At 35.8% G+C, this 20,878-nt stretch overlaps 1 protein-coding gene across 5 annotated transcripts in view; it reads right to left on the reverse strand.

The window, feature by feature from the left end:
* Positions 1-20,878, reverse strand: part of ARNT (aryl hydrocarbon receptor nuclear translocator) — a 52,809-nt gene that overhangs the window by 12,297 nt on the left and 19,634 nt on the right. For 3 of the 5 annotated variants that reach the window (XM_074263426.1, XM_074263427.1, XM_074263425.1), the window contains exons 4-13: positions 16,474-16,518; positions 12,808-12,852; positions 10,614-10,827; positions 9,243-9,456; positions 7,483-7,585; positions 6,424-6,489; positions 4,418-4,503; positions 2,862-2,938; positions 2,032-2,166; positions 770-844 (exon numbers count right to left, since the gene is read on the reverse strand). In XM_074263426.1, the coding sequence (XP_074119527.1) occupies positions 770-844; positions 2,032-2,166; positions 2,862-2,938; positions 4,418-4,503; positions 6,424-6,489; positions 7,483-7,585; positions 9,243-9,456; positions 10,614-10,827; positions 12,808-12,852; positions 16,474-16,518 (1,060 nt within the window). The remainder of the gene's footprint in view (positions 1-769; positions 845-2,031; positions 2,167-2,861; positions 2,939-4,417; positions 4,504-6,423; positions 6,490-7,482; positions 7,586-9,242; positions 9,457-10,613; positions 10,828-12,807; positions 12,853-16,473; positions 16,519-20,878) is intronic. The other 2 variants (XM_074263429.1, XM_074263428.1) reach the window with 1 other exon arrangement.

The raw sequence follows: 20,878 nt of genomic DNA on the forward strand, positions 1-20,878 counted from the left end.
CCTCCACTTATGACTCCTGCTGCTGCCCTTCTGGAACAAAACAGAACAAATCTTATCTCTTTTCCACAATGTTTGATGACAGCTATTATTCTCCCATCCACTTATTGCTCTCTTCCGCTAAGGGATATTTAAGATTTCAGGCAACTAACAATTAAGAATAACTGAATACCAATGAAGGGCAGCTAAGTGGCTCAGTAGACAGAGGCCAGGTCTGGAGTCAGGAAGATTTTCTGAGCTTAAATCCCACCTTGGACACTGACCAGCTGTGTGACTTTGAGCAAGTCACTTAACCCTATTTGTCTCAGTTTCTTCATCTATGAAATGAGCTGAAAGGAAATAGCAAACCATTGCAGTAATTCTGCCAATAAAACCCCAAATGGGGTCACAAAGGACGAGGACATGACTGGGGGAAAAAAAAAAAAAAGACTGAACAACAAGATATCACTGTATGAATTATCACATATGGATTATCCTACCACAAACAAATCATGTCTTCTTTTAGATCCTGGTAGGTAAATATATATGCATCTCCCTCCAATCCAAAGCCAAGCAGAGATGAAATGAGGATAATCTGTCATTTTAAATTATTTTATTCTAATTTTTTTCTTCTATAAATACAAATGTCTGAGTTGAGAATAAACAAGGGAAATTATAGTACCTTGCACAAAGTAGGTGGCCCAATAAATATCTATTAATGAATGAATGAATGAATGCCACAGCAATAAAGTCTATTCCAATCTAAATTGCAAACAAGAATGAAAAGAATTACCTGTTGGAAACTGTCTCTTAGGAGCTGCTGGTCTTCATGATGGCAGAATTCCACAATATCCTTTCCCAATAGCTCCTAATGAAAAAAAGGAGAGTAAGACTCTCTTTACCTAAAGCTTTAGAGTCATTCTGCTACCTTTTCCCTTTCCATTTGGTCTGGGAGTCAGGAACCTGACTTTTTATTTCCAATTCTATTCTTCATTCCATGTTGCTCTTGGACAAGGTCCCTTTCCTCTCAGATTCTACTCTATGCAAACAGGAAAAGTCATTTTATTCTTTTCCCTTCAGATTAATAATCAATATAAATGATATGTGAAGATTTGGCCAACTCTCAACAAGTATTCTCAGATGGATTATACAATGTGTATATTATCTGTATTACTTAGACTCTTTTATTTCCTACTCTTCCTCTTCTACCTAAACAATTATCTTATTTATCAGTACTTCTGTTGGAATAAGGAGAAAAGAAAAAGCCTAAATCTATTAGATTTAGGTATGGATTTCTAATGATGATTCTTGACATTTTTTTGTCAGTCTGAGGAAGTACAGAATAATGTTTCTAACTGCACAAAATGTAATAAAAAAAAAAAAAAATTATGCAGAAGCCCAAATTAAAAACTCCTAGAATAGTAAATCCTTTTCTGAGGTGTTAAGGACGTCTCTACTAAACAAGAACTAGAATGTTTTCCATAGGCCTTATTATGAATTTTGTATTCAGGATGGATATTCAAAATCAATACAGTTTAACTGAGCTGATGATTGCAAGATTCTAGTATATATTGCAAACCAGCATCTAATTTCTCTATTTTGTGAATTCTTACAATCCAGGAGTGATCTGATTAATTTTAATTGATCTACATGATATATATGTGATCATAGCTATAATAAACAAAGGATCACAGCTATAATAAATAAAGGAACACAGAAATCAAAGTGTTTTGACAATTGAAAACTAATATGCCAATACAAAGCAGTAATTATTGTTAATCACAATATCAGTAAACAGATGTTTACATGTATCTATCTATCTATCTATCTATCTATCTATCTATCTATCTATCTATATATATATATATATATATATATATATATATGTGTGTGTGTGTGTGTGTGTGTGTGCCTATTAGGCTAGCTCTGATTGTTTCAACTGTCACATCTGATTAAGCTAAGGACTATCTTTTGACAAAAAAAAAAATCTCTTTGAATCTGTCATGTCTTTTGAATCTGTTTGAATACAGTCATGTTTTTTATTGAGCACCTCACCTGTGGCTGGTAGCCCACAGTGGCTATGCAACGATGGTCCACAAAAGTAAAAATGCCCTCAGTGTTGTGACGGGAGATGAATTCTGTTGGCTGGCAGACATTGTTCATGTCTGTGCAGTTGGGAGAACTGGTGACCTGAGAACCAAGAACAAATTAAGGAAAAATATCTCTTTAAAGAAACCAAAACACATGTGCCCCTATCTCCCACATAATTATTTCAATAATGACTTTTCACAAGGCCTCACATGCTTGTCTAGGCACAGTAACTGGCTATAAATAATTTACATATCAATACCTCTATATAAAGAGGGAAGAATGACACAAATATAGTTGGGAAAATGTAAAATCTAACAGGAAACTTCTTTTAACAAATACTAAGGAAAGGAAAATAGACACTTTTAACCCAAAAGCCGATTTATTCTCTCTGAGAGAACTAGGTTCTCAATGCGACTAGAAAACTGAGGCTTAAAATAATCAAGGTGATTACCCAGCAATATGGGTATAGAAAATCAGAAGCCCTGACTTCTAACTCTTTCTTCTGTATGGAGATTGTACAATTTTTTCCTACAGAAGGGCCAGGAAAGCAGCAAGGAGAAGGCAAACAGAGAGGAAAAATTACAGGAAGCACCTACGGAGGGAAAACACTATCCTCATGCTATCCATCTTCTGTTAGGTCAAGATGACTAATGCCCAAGCCTAAATCAAAAGTCCAAAATTTTATGGTTTTGTTTCTGTGCAGTCAAGTAATAAGACAGAACAGGAAAGGAAGAAAGATGCATGCTGAAGCCCAAAGCAGGGGGGTGATGGGAACTAAAATACTTCACACTTGCCTGTAATCGCCCAATAGCCACAAGGCAGAACTTGCTTCCCTGGCCAGCTTCTGGGTCATCATCTGGAAGTGAGACACCTGAAAAATGAGATAAAATCAAAGAGTGTATGGCAATATTACCAAGAGACGAGCAGCTAGGTGGGGCAGTACGTAGAGCACCAGCCCCGAAGTAATGAGGACCCAAGTTCAAATCTGAACTCAGACACTTAATACTTCCTAAATATGTGACCCAGGCCTGGGCAAGTCACTTAACCCCAACTGCCTCAGCAAAAAAAAAAAAAAAAAAAATCCTAGGCAATATTAGCAAGAGAGTAAAGAGATGTCCTGCACAAGCAGTGACCTCAAAAATAATGTACCAAGAACTACACAATGTCCTACCAATTAGTTACTTCTACATCTTGGGTGGGTTGGGGGGGGGGGGAACAGGATAATCTCATTCCTTCCTCAGTGCTCTGATATTTGCTTTTTTTTTTTAATTCTTTTTTTTTTTTTTTTTTTTTTTTTTGGGAGGCTGAGGTTAAGTGACTTTGCCCAGGATCACACAGCTAGGAAGTATTAAGTGTCTGAGACCAGATTTGAACTCAGGTCCTCCTGAATTCAAGGCTGGTGCTCTATCCACTGTGCCACCTACCTGCCCCTTAATTCTTTTTTTTAAAGCACAATAACAATAGTATTCTTCTAACCTGAAGACCAAATCAAAGTAGGAAGGAAAGCCATAATAGCTTTGGATAATGTGCATGTTTATTAGACATTAAAATCCATTTTCAAATTCAAATTTATGTATTATTGCCTAGAAACTTTTTTTTTCTTTCATTTTACTTTTTCCTTTCAATTGACAAAAGAATCAGGAGGGAAAGGGATGGAAGAATGGAGAGGAAACGGAAGAGAAGTGTCTCAGGAATCCAGAATCCTTTGCCAGACCAGTTGAGAAAGGAGTTTGCTTCCTGAAATCTTACTCATAGATCTAGCAAAGTTAGACCGCTTTCCATCACCTCTTTTATTTGCTCAATCCTGTCTTCAAACTTGATAAAAGTACTCTGCCTATACAGCCTTCACACCAATCCAGGGCCTTCCGCTACTTCAAAATTAGAAGAGACCCTTCTTTGGAAACCTTTTCCTACGGGCTTCCCTGAGTCCTCAATATTCCTTTATGTGCTTAGTGAACATTCCTTATACTTGAAGATATATTGTATCTGCTCATATTTATTAGTGTTTAAGCAGGAACTAAGACAGGATTGAGTCTTCTTTGGTCATTCTATGGTCCTCTACATCCCAGCTTCTTAAAACTCTGGTTTGTGACCCTACCTGGAGTCTTGTAACTCAATGTGTAACAAAATTATGATTTAATTCTCAGTATATATTTGATTTGTATACCTATTTTATATACCTATATAGCTAGGGTTATGTAAAAATTTCTTAGGCAAAAGAAGTCATGAATAGAAAAAGTTTAAGAAGCCTTGCTCTACAGAATACAATTTAATATTACACAATGAATGAACAATAAATATCTATCCACTTTCTTACCCTTTATGAGGAGTCATCTAGGAGAACTCTTACCTGCTGGAGGCCAAGCCTTGATGTAACCTGTACAGTGGACAACTACGAAGTGAGGCTCCCCTTCCTTCACAGAGCCTAGCCCATTCCTAGAGAAAATCATATATATCGGGAGGAAACACAGCATTAAAGATAAGCATACCAGTGAATTGTTGGAGCAGTGTATCAGTACAACAGTTGTGGAAACCAATTTAAAATTATGCAAAGATAGTGATCAAATCGCCCATACCCTTTGGCCCAGCAATTCCACTAAGCAGGACTATGCCTCCAGAAGAAAGCCTCTATATATAATAAAATATTTACAGAAGCACTTTTTGTGATAGAAAAGAACTGTAAACAAACTAGATGTTCAACTATTAGGGAAGGGTTAAACAAACAGTGGAATATCAATGTAATGAAATATTACTATATTACATGAAATGAAATTATTATAAAATATTATGTGAAATGATGACTATGATAAATACAGAGAAGCATGGAGATTTACATGATCTATTGCAAAATGCAGGAAACAGAACTCAAAAAAAAAAAATATGCCCAATGTAAATAGAAGAACCACAAAACAATTGGATGTTGCCAAATTACCAAGAACAAGCAGCGCTCCAAAGAGAGTATCTAACAAGATTTTCTTTTTCTCTGAAGAAATGGGAGGTTCATATGTGGAACATTGCTTATATTACGAATTAAATTGTTTTGCACATTTTTTCTCTTTTTCTTTAAAAATTTGCTATGAAGCAGCTAGTTGATGTAGTGAGGGACAGCTAGTTAGTGTAGTCAACAGAGTATCAGCCCTGAAGTCAGAAGGACCTGACTTCAAATCTGGACTCAGACACTTAACACTTCCTAGTTGTGTGACTCTGGGCAAGTTTCTTAACCCCAATTACTTTGGGGGAAAAAATTTTTTTTAATATGGAATAACCCTCTGGAAGAGGAAAGGGGAATGGATACGGGAAGAAATTCTGGTGATATAAAACCAAATATTATATAAATTCTTGTTGTTTTTTGCTGAGGCAATTGGAGTTAAGGGACTTGCTCAGGGTCACACAGCTAGGAAGTAATATTCTTCTTTAAAATGTAATGTTCTCTGTTGAGGTTTCTTTGGGGTCTCTGGAGGCAGCCTTAGTTTCAGTTCAGTAATCACCACAAGTGCAGCCAGGAGTCCAAATCCTTCATTGTCTCCTTCAAAGTCTTGTCTCCTTCACTTGGGGCTCGGCTAGTTTTTCTGCAGGCCTTCCAGATCTTGGTTTCAGTGGAGAATCAAAGGAGGACAGCCACCACCTGCCACCACTTTTCTGGTCTTCCTTTGTTCTCCTTCTGGCTCAATTTGTCTCAGCTTATGTCCTCTCTCATCATAGGTGTGAATCTTGTGGAACTATAGTAAGTACTAAGTACATGTACTGAACATGAACTGTTAAGCACCATGCTAAATTAGATAACTATGGTCTCTATCAATTCCACTGACTTAGCACCTTATTTTAAGTTCTGGCCCATAACAGTTAAGTGTCTGAGTCTGAGACCAGATTTGAACTCAGGTCCTTCTGACTTCAGAGCTGGTGCTCTAACCACTGCACCACCTAGCTGCCCCAAAAAGTTTTTTTTCCAGTCAAAATAGAAAACTACCTTCAGGAAACTATTTATTTATGGGGCGTTTTTTGGTTTTATATGGCACATTTAACTTAAGGCTTTGAGCAATCTAAGAACAAGATAATCAGTAGCTCTTTTCCACATCAAAGCAACAGGCATAATTATACTTTCTTATTGCAACAAGAATTCATCTTTGTGAGACCCACGCTCATCCACACAAAATGTGTAGACTTCTTCTAGGGAAGGCTACCCTGGAAATGAATAACAAAGAGAAACAAACAATTGTGTCTTTTTCTCTGGAGGACTAACAGGAAGACTATCTTTTCCAAAGGAGGGAAAGGAATGTGATGGTCTTTGGAGGAAACAAACTACCTCAGAGGTCTGTGAAGCACTCTCTCTCTCAAGAGGATGACCTTCAAACTTACCTGCACCTGTTCCTCACAAAGCTCAATCTGTTCATAGAACCTGGATCCACAGAGCTATTTCCACACCTGCCCAGTGGAAAAAAAAAAGATTAGGTTGACCAACATTTTGCTGATTACCTGGAATCAAATTCCATCATTGTTTATTCCACATAATCTCAAGTTTACAAAGTTCTGCACATTACTGACTCAATTCTACCATGTTTCCCCCATTACAGATAACATGTATATAGCACTTTAGGATTACAAAGCACTTTACAAATATTATCTCATTTTATTCTTAAAACAACCCTAGAAGGGAGCTGCTATTATTGTCCTCATTGTGCAGAAAAAAACTGAAGCCTTGAGAAGTTATGAAGTTTGCTCAGGATCACACAGACCCTATCTGAGACTAAATTTCAGTTTCAAATTCCTGCCTCCCAGTCCAACATTCTATCCACTGAGCCATATAGCTGTATACTAATTAAATGGTAAGCTCCCTAAAGTTAGTAGTGAGTGACCTCTCTTCTTGCCTCAAATATCATTTAATGTCTAGCATAGTACTCAAAAATATACAGTTTATATATGTAGGAACTCCCTATTTCATTTAAAGTTGCACTCACTGAAACAGAGTAAGGAATTCTGAGTACAAAAATGTTGGAGAAAGTATAGAGTCAAGATAATGGGTTCAAAATCTTACAGGGTTCAAACACTTATTAATTATGAGATAATGAATAAATCAATTGGGCTTCAATTTCCTTGTCTGTAAAGTGAGGATATCATCTATAGTTCCTACTTCACAGAATTGTTTTAAAATTGAAATCACACACACACACACACACACACACACACACACACACATATATATATAAGTGCTCTATCAACTTTTAAGTCGCTATATAAATGTTAAATTGTTATTGTTATTATTATTATTGATTTCTTACCCCTCTGGATTTAAAGAAATTAATTTAAATCAATCAGTGTTTTTTGGAATTTAAAGCCTTTGATAGCTGATAGTCAAAGTCAGTGCCTTACTCAATACTGAATTCTTCCTAAATAAAACCACACCAACTTTCCACTTACCTCATCCGGCAGATAAATGACCTCCTTGAACCCATACACATCCTCATGGAAGACTGTTGACCCTCCTTCTTTACTGTCCCAGTCTTTAGGTCCAAAATGCGACCTGGAAAAAAAAAATTAAGGAAACTTGAATTGAACTGCTTAGTGAAAAAGAGTAAAGGATAATAATATGAGTAAGATGGACTAAGAGGTGCATGGAAGCGCAGTCAGAAAGGAGCTTGCAGTCCTAAACAATTTTTAACAATACTACCATGAGTTTGGACTTTGGGACCAATCTAAGAAACTTTTTACTTGTTTCCTGTTTCTGTCAACTGCTTTCAGAATTAATGGAAATAAGAACCTCTGACCATCACATTGGGTCCCAGATATAGGGAGAGGAGTCCATGGGGAGTGAGAAACTGAATGTCTAGCATACTCAACCATTAATTACACATAAACAGATTATGTGTGATAAATTTTTAAACTTAATTGGCTTTCTTTCCTATCTGACATGTATTTTTTAAATAGCTTTTTTAAAAGCTTCATAAAAATCAATTCCCAAGCACCTATTATATGCAACTTTATTAGAAAGACAAATTTACTGCAGAAACTTTAAAGGGCAAGTATTTCTGATTATGTGTGGTTAACCATACCATTGTGCTTCTCTGCTGTTACCAGAAATTAAGCACTAAATGTGCAATCAACTACATCATGTCACAGTAATGGAAAAAAGTAGTATGACATAGTGTTTGGGGTACTGGGCTGAGAGTCAGGAAGGCCATGGTTTAAATTCCACCACTATAACTTACTAGTGATAGGGGGTTACCCTCCTGGAATCTTCTTTTCCTTAACTGCCACCTCCTCCATAAGGGCTGTTCCCATCTCTCCACACTCCATTGAAATCATTATTCCTTATTTCCTACGCAAATTTGTCTATGTGCTTTCCACCAATAGAATGGAAACAGGATCATCTTTGTCTCAATTCCCCCAGAACATACAAGGGCACTCAGCTTGTGCATTTAGCACACAGCAAACACTGAACAAATACTCACTAATATGAATGTGGTAAATCAGTTCATTTCCATAGGCTTCAGGAAACTCCCTAGGAATTATCTAAGTGACAAACAGACTACCATTGGCACTGAGGGAGGGAATTCCCATTCTGGGTGATGAAAAAGTTAATAAAATCCTCCAAATATTCATGCTAAAATCATAGACAATGGAAGAGCTGGCCCACTTGAACCCCATAATCAACTAACAATCAATAATAAGATGAAGTTATTGGCAGTGGTTCACTCCAAACGTTAATAAACCTGTGATTTTATTTCCATTAGAGTCTACTAGAGCCTTTTATATGACTTCCATTTAGCAATGAAGTCTTGAATTCTAATTTTTTTTTTTTTCCAGATCTGATGCCTTTTTTTTTAAGTTCATGGTAACATTGAGTTACCTTATAATACTGATGATGGATGGTGTGGAAGGAGAGCCCTGGCCCATTCCAGGCATCAATCTTGGATGAAAAATTATCCAAAAAATAAGGCATAAGCAGATAACTCATGTGTAAACAGTAAAGACTTGACTGTATTGAATAGAGATTTTTGGAGAGACTGCATTTCCTAAGATCCCTCTAACAGCCAACACTGGTGGGGAAAGGAAAAACTGGGGAAAGGGACTTGGGGCAGCATGAGAAAGCACAGATTCTATAACCAAAGGACTTGGATTTTGCTGCAAAACCCTTACCATCCCTTATCCCTCCCACTGACCAACTATTCAAATCTCACCAGTCAAAGCATTTTCGGAGGTAGAGAGCTGTTCCCGGAGCTTATCCACATCATCTGGGTGCACCTGGTCATAAAGAGTGCTGCCAAACCATTCAGACTGTGGTTGGTTCAAGACAGGGGTCACTGAGTCAGATACGTATACCACTCGGCCTGTCTCACATGACACAATGAACAGAAAACCATCTGCTGCCTCTAGTATCAGGTGTTTCAGCTCCTGCCCCAAAGTAGAATACAAAAAATATGATTAAGTATTTCCATCAATGGAGGACCCAAGAAATCTGGATCTGTTATGAGCATAAAAAGGTTAATTTCAAAGTAGTACCAAGGCACTATCCTCATCTACTCTTCTTTGACTTTTAATTACAGCTGCATTTGTAAAGTATCTTATGATAATGTCCTATTAAGTTTTTCTCTCTGCTGTATGTGTTTATAGGTGGGTATGTGTGTATATGTGTGTATAAACATCTAATTTTTCTAGGTGTTAAGTTTCCTCATTTGTTTTTAAAAAACAAAAAGAGAGAGAGACGACCTTTTCTAAGGTTCTTTCTGTAGTTCTGCCATCTGTATCCCTTTTTCTTTGCTAAAAATCCCTGTTTAAAGCTCTCCTACTCCAGGAAGTTCAATATGATTATCCTCACTCAGCTTTCATTATTCCATTCAATTTGGCTCATTTCTAGCACTTATGTATCTAGCATTATATCTTTTTAGTGCCTCTCATATTTAAGACTGTGGCTTCCACAAAGGCAAAGATCATGTCTCCTGCTTTGAAATCCTCAACATACATAACTCAGAGCTCCTTGTCACAGCAAAAGTTCAAGCAACTGCTCATTGGACTTTCTTCTTTCTTCATTTAAACTATGGCATCATTCAATATTAAGAGATTATTCTCCATCCTCCATAAATGCTTATGCTCAGAGAAAGTCCTAAACCTTCATATACATTGCAGTCTGAATTAGAAAATTCTCAAGTTGTTTCCCTTTCTTAACAACTCCCCTGCCCCAATTATTCCATTATACTTTGTAAGTTAGTGTTCATGCCAAATTTCAAAATCCCTGTCAGTTTTAACCTCTCCCTTCCTTATTTCTTAATTCTAATAACATTCACATAACAGCCTGGAGCAGCAGCCACTTAAAGGTCAACGAAGATGGAGAAGGGATGAAGTTACTATTTTTAATGCAACTTATTTTTCCCCTCATTTTTCTAACTTTGCTGAAATTTCAACACTTTTGAAACACTTTCAACACTTCATATAAAGTCACCCCTACTCTAACACTGTCTGAAAAATATAGTTATTTATCCAAAGAAGAACAAAGTTATAAAATGATCCACCCAACTTCCCGGGACCCTTTGGTGCTGGTAAAACCCAGAGACCTGGTCAGTAAGGAAGGATGGCTTATAGGTGCCATCAGTAGAAGTGTTGCCAGTTCCCCTCAGGGATTTCATGTGCGATACAGCCATGCGTAAGATAGTCAACTTGTCTGGTTTTCGGGCCAAGGCACTGCAGGTGGGTACCATGTCTGATAGTTCTGTGATATAAGCCGTCATCTTGTTCCGCCGTCGACGTTCAATTTCACTATGGTTTTCCCTGCATTGAGAGAAAGCCGAAAAGCTCCACCTAACAGGTCATACAAAGTCATTTAATGGCATAAAGAAGCAACATACCTACCAGGCAGGCACTGAAAGATGTGATACTTTTAGTACAGAAGTCTCTGAGAAGTTAGGAGGAATGGCCAACCCTCTCATGCAGATCATGCACAAAAGAGAAACTGACACAACACAGAAAAGAGGGCAGAAAGATTCTGGGGTATCCCTCATAACCTAATGGAGCCCTTCATTTTATTATTCTTTTAAAACTGCCTCTCAGCAAGAGGTTTTTTTTTCTCCCCTCAAGTAAAGGGCATTGACTTCATTCATTGAAGTTCCTGAGGGATCTCTATTTTCAAGTGGTCAACATTATACTCACTTATTAAACTTTTCAAGGGAAGAGTGACATGAAAAAATGACCTTACTTAATGAGTATGATTCAGGAAATGGACAAGAAATATCTGTTTAAGAGCAGGTTTTCCCCATGCTGCTCTACTCCCAGCTTATGTCTTGCTCAAAAAACAAAAATAGGGCAAAGTTGTGGATATTATGTTTAAAAATAATATATGCTACTTCTGAGACAGAATTAATAAATTAAGTTTCTAAACAAAAAATCTTTCTGCAAGATGCTCCCCAAATTTCTTATGAATTGCAAATCTGAGGCAGAGAAAACATTGAAATCATTCTAGAAGGCCCTAAGAGAGGCAGACCACTTTATGATTTCAAAGGTGTAAAGGTGGGTTTGGCCAGACTGTCATTTGGGGGTTAGAAAACCAGATCCTCAATAATATTCTCCCCAAACTAAAACAAGATTTAAAGTATTTTATAGATAAAAGAAGCCTTAGAAATACCATCTTGTATGATTATCTCATTTTCAAAGGAAGAGACAAGGACCAAGAAAAGCCAAGGGACTTATCCAAGGTCTCACAGACAGTTAAATGATAGAACAAAGATGCAAACCCAGACCTGCTGAATTTAGAGTTCTTCACATTATGCCATGCACAACCAGGTTTTCTAGAGTGTGAAGGTTAGTAAGAAATATAGTGTAGAATACTAACAAAAATCTTGTGGCAAAGATAGAAAAGGATAGGTAATAAATAAAGAGGTTTGGGAAAAGCATGGAAAAAATGTATGGAAAAAGGATGATAGAGCTTTCAAAGTATCTCCTGAATACCTGTTCCAATTATTCACTGCATACCAAGAAACTTTGACCCATTTTCTGCTACTCTCTTACTAAGTTGGTGTTGACTGCCAGCAAAAACAATTCTAAATCTTCCCGTGCAAAGAACAGAGGGACTTTCTCTATACAGACCTCTAATTTCAAGACTTATTTTAGAACACTTAAATCTCCACCTTTAGAATGGGAGCAGACCCTATCTGATACCCAAGCCCAAAGAATGAACTTTCTAATGACCACAAAGAAGCTGCCAAAAATGATTCTGAGCTGCCATAACCAAGGCCGCCATCACTAGGGCAATGCAATCCCATTGTGGCACAGGAATATGGGCTACAAAACAACACCGGAAACCAGGATAGACGGTTTTCTAGAGTGGTAGAGAAGGAACTGCTGCGGTTTAACGTGGCAGGAGATGATCTTCAACACAGGGCGATTTTTTTGGCATTTGGCTTTCTGACAAGAAAACATATCCCTGCCAAAGCACAAACTGGCAGAGCTAATGAGACTGTGAGAACTATCTGTTTTCTAATCACTTGATGCTGAAGTGCAAAAGAAGACTAAAACTTTATCACTAAAAGCAAATTTCTAAGTTAAAAAAATTAGCTATTTCCCCAAACCCACATTATTTTTCTTAATTGTGAAATTAAATACTTAATTTCACAAATTTCCCTAAGGTGCTATCTTCATCTATTATAGATAAGAGAAAGCACAAAGAGGAAGGGAAATAAAAGGAGCCATTTAGATTGGTAAGGAGGAGAAGGAAAGGGAATATTGGCTTCACCATGCTGAACACTGGTCTCCTACCTGGCAAGTCTCTCTTTATCCGCTGAACTCTGCTCATCATCCGACCTAAAAATAAAATTGATGAACTAAGCTAAAAAATTTTTTGATAAAGATAAATGAAAGGAAGATGGGCAGAAGGGAAGAAAGATAAAATGGGACAGGGAACTTAGCTGATAGCTATGCAAACCTGTAAGAACAAAGAAACCAATATGGAAGACAAAGATCAATTTAAAGAAACTGAATGAATCCCATCTGAACATAAAACACTTTATAACCTGAATTAGACCTTACTAAGGTAGACATAAAGATAACTAACATCTGTGAGAAAGGAATCCAAGAAAATCTGGAGATCTACTCTGTCATACACAGCTCCCATTAAGGGAAGGAGATACACAGCTATTCAACAAGGTAAGAATTATTCATATCTGAACTTGAGACAACAGATTAAGAATGCTCACAATGGCAGAAAACAACAGACTGCACTGAAGAGGCATATAAATAGCATGCAGAGTCCAGTTTCTGGCATTCTCCTCTGTCTTTGCTTTTGAAATAACTCCTGCTTTCTATTCATTCACTCCAACTTAACTGGCTCTCTGAAGAACCACAACATCCTTGTTCCCCCAATATTCTCCCCTCCTCTGAAGGGGAAACAATGGGTTACTCGTAATTTTTCCTAGGAAATTGAAATACCTCAGTGGCAACTAAAGAGGAGGAGATAAAGAGTGTCAGCAATTGATTCTATTTTTAGGATCTCTGCTGCAGCTTAAGAGGCAAAGCACACTATAGTATGTTGACATGATGAACTATTACACAGCTACTGGAACAGATATGCTAATATACAGAAATGTTTATGTAAAATAATGTTTCAGTGAAAAATCAGGAACACAAAATAACATGCATAAGGATTATAAGTATTAAAAATGTAATTCATATGTCATCAAGATTAGAAGAAAATAGGGATGAATATAAACAGTTCATTGTTCATTAGATTCTCCTTCCTCTTCTTGCCTTTGGCAATAAAAGTAGCTTAATTTTCTCTTCTTTTAAAAAGTCCAAAATTTGCTCTTTTCAATAAAGAATAGAATATTTCTTGAATTTGAAATCCATAAATTCATTTAACTAAATCCTATAGGAGAGAATGTAAGAGATGTTACACAAGTTCAACTATCAGGTCTGGCCAATACATTAGTGGACCTGTATTGGGAGAAAAATTAAATTTCATGAAAATTATGTCGAGAAAATTTAAAATCAGATTTTTATAGGCTCCTAACCAAAAGCTGTCTAAGTTTCAGTTTTCTTAGAAAATTAACTAAATGTAACACTTCCTAGCTGTGTGACCCTGGACAAGTCACTTAACTGAGGCTGTCAGAAAAAAGAAAAAAAAGAAAGGAAGAAAATTAGCTAAATGGAGAAGATAACAGAAAATCAATACAGAACCAAGGTGCAGTGAACATCACTACAATCTGACCTTTCCCAATCTGTTTTTATCTGCTGGAGACCAAGAACAGTTTTCTATTTTTAAATACACTATTTAAACTGACCCCTTTTCTACATTTATTTTCTAAAGCCAGATGGGACTTTAAAATCTACAAAGTCCCGTATCTTATTTTCTAGATAAAGAACTAAAGCCCAAAAAAGGTCTATGATCCAAAGATGTGTGTCACAAGTAGTAGAATTGGTATTTAAACTCAAGCTCTCTAATTCTACATTCAATACACTTTCCACTGTACCACATTGCTCTAGATCTGACCAGCTGCATTACAAGTAATGATCACATTTTAAAAGAATAAATTTTGTCTGTAGAGTAACCGAGAAACATCTGAAACCAGTAAACTCAGTAATTTATCATCCTAATACAGATGGCAAAAATATTCTCCAAATATCCATGACTAACCTAATGAATTAGTTATGGTTCATCTCCCAATGATTTCATAAGTATCTATTTCAATAAGTTGTGCTAAGTCACATAATTAAGTCCTGTAAATTCTTCCTTCAGTACATCTTCTATGACACTATGATATCTTTGAAAAGTTTACCAAAATATGAAGGTTATGGAATATTATTGCTCTGTAAGAAATGACCAGCAGGAGGAATACAGAGAGGCTTGGAGAGACTTACAACAACTGATGCTGAGTGAAATGAGCAGAACCAGAAGATCACTGTACACTGCAACAACAATACTGTATGAGGATGTATTCTGATGGAAGTGGATATCTTCAACATAAAGAAGATCCAACTCACTTCCAGCTGATCAATGATAGACAGAGGTAGCTACACCCAGAGAAGGAACACTGGGAAGTGAATGTAAATTGTTAGCACTACTGTCTGTCTGCCCAGGTTACATGTACCTTCGGAATCTAATACTTAATGTGCAACAAGAAAATGGTATTTACACACATGTATTGTATCTAGATTATATTGTAACACATGTAAAATGTGTGGGATTGCCTGTCATCGGGGGGAGGGAGTGGAAGGAGGGGGGGGGGGTAATTTGGAAAAATGAATACAAGGGATAATATTATAAAAAAAAAAAAAAAAAGTTTACCAAAGCTAACCACTACTGAGTTTATCCATTTTAATCTCCTTTGCCTAATCTGAGAGGACTTCCATAACCCAGCTCTATATATGTTCCTCTGCTCCCTAATCCTCTGATCCAGTCAGGTCAATTTCTATAACAAAGTAAAAGTTTCTACTTCTATTCCTGAGATATTTTTTCTTCTTAAATGAAAATACTTTCCATTTCTCTATTCAAATTTCTATTTAAAGTCCAATTTCAAGAATTTCCCCCTATTCCAGAACTCATAAATCATCAGCATCTTTGAAATCTTACCATCTCACAATCTGTACAACACAGTTAAGCATTTGATTTTATACTGCCTTAAATTGTTCATTATTTAATATTTTTAAATAAACTATAATCTCTTGAGGACAGAGACTAAGTTCTTAGTCTATTCCTCCCAGTCAAGGTGTTGACTAGACACACAGTTTTGAATCACCCCGTTATATACTTTTCTGATGCAGCACAAAATTAATCTGAAAAATATAAAAATAAAACACCACTTTAAAATGTATATATCTCCTGAGATGAAAAAATGCATGAATTGTAAAAGACATGTAAACACTCATGTAATTCTGAAAAAGAACATGTTTTTAATAAAGGAAAAAATTGAGTTTCTGACTGGCCATTTAAATAACCTAATTCTATTTCAAATCACATCTACCCTAATTCTAAAAACAATTCTATATTCCACAATTTATTAATGAACATCTTACTATTTTTTAATTATATAAAGAGAATCTAAAAAAGACTTCTGACTCAGGCCTTATGACATTACATAAGCAGATTTTAAATATCCACTTAATAAACAAGTCAAAGCAATTGCACATACCAGTTAACTCAGATTTTGGCTGACACTACATGGTACCCAGGTGGCACATCACTTTAACAGTGGGGACAGGCATAAATATGGTAATATATGACAATATACTTCTATCCACTGTTTTACAGTGAAATGATATTAACTTTATTAAATAATAGGAGCTGGAGTCTTGAACGTTCCTAGATTTCTAAACAGGAACAAGTCAGACTAGGCAGATTAAGCCATTTTAACTCAGTCAGAAAAAAGCAGTATGAATAGAGTGTCTGATACCATTATATAAAAGAGTAAGAGCTTATACTAACATTACCTGGCAAACCGCTCCTTATCATTAGGCATTTGATCATCATCACATCTGGAAAAGAAAAAGAAACAATTTCAAGATATTGTTGTCATTTAACTTATTTTTCTCTGAATTAGAAATGGGGCACAACATAAAGGATATTATGGAAAAGGGGAGATGATGGGGGAATACCAATGTTGTAGAAATAGTAGCACCTCAGCTAGAAAAGGCCCAACAGATTGTCAATCCTTGACAAAATCCTGATGTATGTATCTTATATAAAAAGAGACCAAAAAGAAAGAAGCTGATCTCATGAATAGAGTTGCTACATATAGTGCCATAACCATTTAAGAGAATGATGGTTTAAATCAAGCTTTGAATAGCTTATTTTTTATTTAATAATAAGCTCAATACAGTCATCATCTGTTTAATAGGTAGATTACATTCTACATTACAGAAATAATAAGTTCTTACTGAAAATGAGATCTTTAGTATCTCCAGAGCCAATTAACCTATCTGTGGATAGTCTAATTTTCTTTCTCCTCCTTACAGTAAAATGCTATAAGACCTAGACAGCATACACTGAAAGAAGCTGGGTAATTTTTTTTTTTTAACCATAAATATATGGAAAGTTCAGTCAATTATCAAGGCTGCACTTTACACTATTTCCTTGCAGATGCCCAAATCCTCAATATAGCAAACCCACAGAAATGCAGAGTAAAGTAAGGAGAACCAGGAGAATAATTTATGCAAGAACAGAATTGTAAAAAACAAACAACTCTGAAAGAATTATGGATTCTCATCAATGCAAAAACAAATCACAGTTTCATAGGACTGATGATGAAAAATGCTACCTCTCTTTTGATAAAGATTGAAGACGTAAAATTAGACATACATTTTTGGTCATAGCTATTTATTTTGTTTAACCATGAATACATTATAAAGTTTTTGCTCTTTTTCTTTTTTTTTTCCTGAGGCTCGGGTTAAGTGACTTGCCCAGGATCACACAGCTAGGAAGTGTTAAGTGTCTGAGACCATATTTGAACTTGGGTCCTCCTGAATTCAGGGCTGGTGCTTCCACTGCACCACCTAGCTGCCTCTTTTCTTTTTCAATGGAGGAAAAGATGGAAGGATAAGTGCTTGTTAACTGAAAAATAACATGCTATGTGTTATATGTGTATGTGTGTGTGTATTTTTTAAATAAAACTCAAGTGCAAAAGCAAAATAAGAATAAATGAGTAGTTGATTTAATGCAATCTCTACTAGAGACAAATTATTTTCCTTATTTTAAAGGCAAAGAATGTGCCCCTTAAATAGCTACTTTAAAGTCTTAATGATCTTCACTCAAACAAGGGAATTTTTCTTAAAAAGCCACTTTGAATGTTCTAAACAGCATTTATTCCGGGTATTAGCTCCATCCCTGTCCATACCCATAACCTACACTACCAAGTAAATAGTTAATATCCACATTTCTCTAGAATTTGTTATAGACATTATTTTAAAAAGCAGTAAATAAATGTTTAAAAGCAAACATGAAATTAGTCAATACATCTCTGCCTTCTTTTTCTACCTGATATTTCCAAGAACTAACCATAAATCCTTACATAGTATAAACAAGAATGCTTATAACTTGTACATAGAAAATGGCACATATTTTTCAAACTTCCACTAAAAGCAGGAATTTAAATATGAATTCAAAGAAGTACATCACACATGAGGCTCGAGATATACACATGTGAACTGTTAAGAATTTTAAGGGGTTCCCTGAACATGTCTTTTTGAGTTGCCACATTTCCTAAAAAACATTGCACCCAAAGCATGCAGGAGGTATTAACTGTGTCAATATGAAGTTCCCCATCCCATTTCCCAGCTGACATAATTTGTTGTTTGCATCCCAAGGATTCTCTGGGTATCTTTAGGAGGCAAAACATCTTGTGCATGCAACTTAATCTTTGCAGATAAGTAGACTCTATCTTCAGTCTAGCCGTTTCTAAGGGAAACAAATGCACCTTTTGATTGGTGGCTTAGTAGTAGAGCAAAGGATAATTTATTTATCAGATCTTTGAAGGGAGGAATTTATGACCAAAGAAGAACTAGAAAACAATATAAAAGGCAAAATGGACAACTTTGATTATATTAAATTTAAAAAGGTTTTGGACAAACAAAACCAAAAGAAACAAGATTAAAAGAGAAGTAACAAAGCTGGGAAAAAATGTTTATAGCCAGTGTTTCTGATAAAGGTCTCATTTCTAAAACATATAAAGAGAACTATAAATTTACAAGAATACAAGTCATTCCCCAATAGACAAATAGTCAAAGGATATAAACAGACAATTTCCAGAGGATGGAATTAAAGCTCTATAGTAATATTTTTAAAATGTTATATTTTAAAAATCACTATTGATTAGAGAAATGCAAATTAAAACAACTCTGAGATACCACCTCACACCTCTCAGATTGGCTAAAATAATAGCAAAAAATAATGATAAATGGGGGGATGTGAGAAAACTGGGATACTAATGCATTGTTGGTGGAGTTGTGAAATGATCCAACCAATCCGGAGAGAACTCTGGAACTATGTCCAAAGGGCTATCAAACTGTGCATATCTTTTGACCCAGGAGTGCTACTACAGGGTCTGTATCCCAAGGAAATCATAAAGAAGGCAAAAGGACCCACATATGCAAAAATGTTAGTAGGATCTCTTTTTGTGGTAGCAAAAAATTGAAAAATGAGTGGATATTCATCAAGTAGGGAATGGCTAAATAAGTTGTGGTATATGAAGCTAATGGAATATTATTGTTCTATAAAAAATGATGAACAAGATGATTTTAGAAAAGCCTGGAAAGATTTACACAAATTGATACTCAGTGAAACAAGCAGAACCAGGAATACATTGTACACAATGACAGCAAGAATATGCAATGAATGATCAACTATAAAAGACTTGGTTCTTCTCAGTGGCTCAATGATCCAAAGCAAACTCAATAGACTTTGGACAGAAAATACCATCTGCATCCAGAAAAAGAACTAAGGAGACAATGTAAATCAACACATGTATATGTTCACTTCTTTTTTCTGTTTTTCCCCCTCTCTCATGGTTTTTCCCTTTTGCTCTGATTTTTCTCTCCCAACATGATTTGTAAAGCAATGTAGATTAAAAATAAACTAAGTAGAAGAAAAAATCATAATAATAAAAGGAATACACCTTTTGCCATTGCCTTGCTCCTCCCCATAAGGAGAGTTTTTGTCCTTCCCCTCCTGTACACCTTTCCCTTTCTATGCCATACCCTTTCCCGTCTTCTCTTCCTCTTTTTATTATACTATCAAAAATATACGAATTTCTGGAAGGAGTGAATTCTGAATTTCACATGCATGTCCATTTTTCTTATAATAAATTCACTTAAGTCTTGTAACACTGTGATTATCTGTTGACAGAACCAATGTATCAATAGACAAAATACTGCTCTAAACCAGTCAGGCTAGTATGGTATGCCAGGAGAAAGTCTACTGAACTGTGCTTGCTTCTTTTCAACAGCTTATATGGAAAAGATCTAGAACTTCTGGGTGACTATAAGCCAAAAGATAATGTTAGGTTGTGGCAATAGAAGTATATCCATTTCCCAGAATAAGGATGTAATAGTTTCATACTTTGCACTGGCCAAATCAAGAGTAGAATATTTTTTTGGGCTCTGGATGCTACAATTTATTAGGCCCACTGGGAAGAAAAAGTTAGATACTGAAGAGGGCAATCAGATGGTGGAAGGCCTGGAAACCATGCCATATGAAGAGCAATTAAAGGAAATGGAGATGTTTACTACTAAAGAAATCTTAGGAAAGTATATACTTGTATTAAATATCTGAAAAGTCATCAGTGGAAAAGAGATTAGACTTAATTCTATGTTAATTCCTGAGAGCAGAACTAGGGCAAGAGAATCAGCGGAGAGACGATAGAAATCATGTTTCAGCTCAGTGTGAATAGGACTTTCTAGCAGTTGTCTCAAAATGGAATAAGCTGCTTTCTAATGGAATTAAACAGGAATCAATAAAAAATGTTTATCCATACCCAGAAGGAACTGATTGTGTCTGAATATAGACTAAAGCATTCTCTCTCTCTCTCTCTCTCTCTCTCTCTCTCTCTCTCTCTCTCTCTCTCTCTCTCTCTCTCTCTTAATTTAATTTTTCTTGGAGGGGTTTATTTTCTTCTGGGTGGGAGATCAATGGTTTTTTTTCCCCCACAACTTGACTTTTATGGACATGTTTTATATAACTTCACAAGTGGTTTCTTAATTGTGGGTGGGGATAAGATAACCTAGAATTCAAAAATTTTAGAAACAAATGTAAATTTTTTTTTTGTTTTGAATGTAACTAGGGAAAAATATTAAGTAAATAAATTAATTAAACTTTTTAAAAGTTTTAAATAAAATTATTATT

The sequence above is a fragment of the Sminthopsis crassicaudata genome, chromosome 4, assembly GCF_048593235.1.
Source record: "Sminthopsis crassicaudata isolate SCR6 chromosome 4, ASM4859323v1, whole genome shotgun sequence".
NCBI classification, from domain to species: Eukaryota; Metazoa; Chordata; class Mammalia; order Dasyuromorphia; family Dasyuridae; genus Sminthopsis; species Sminthopsis crassicaudata.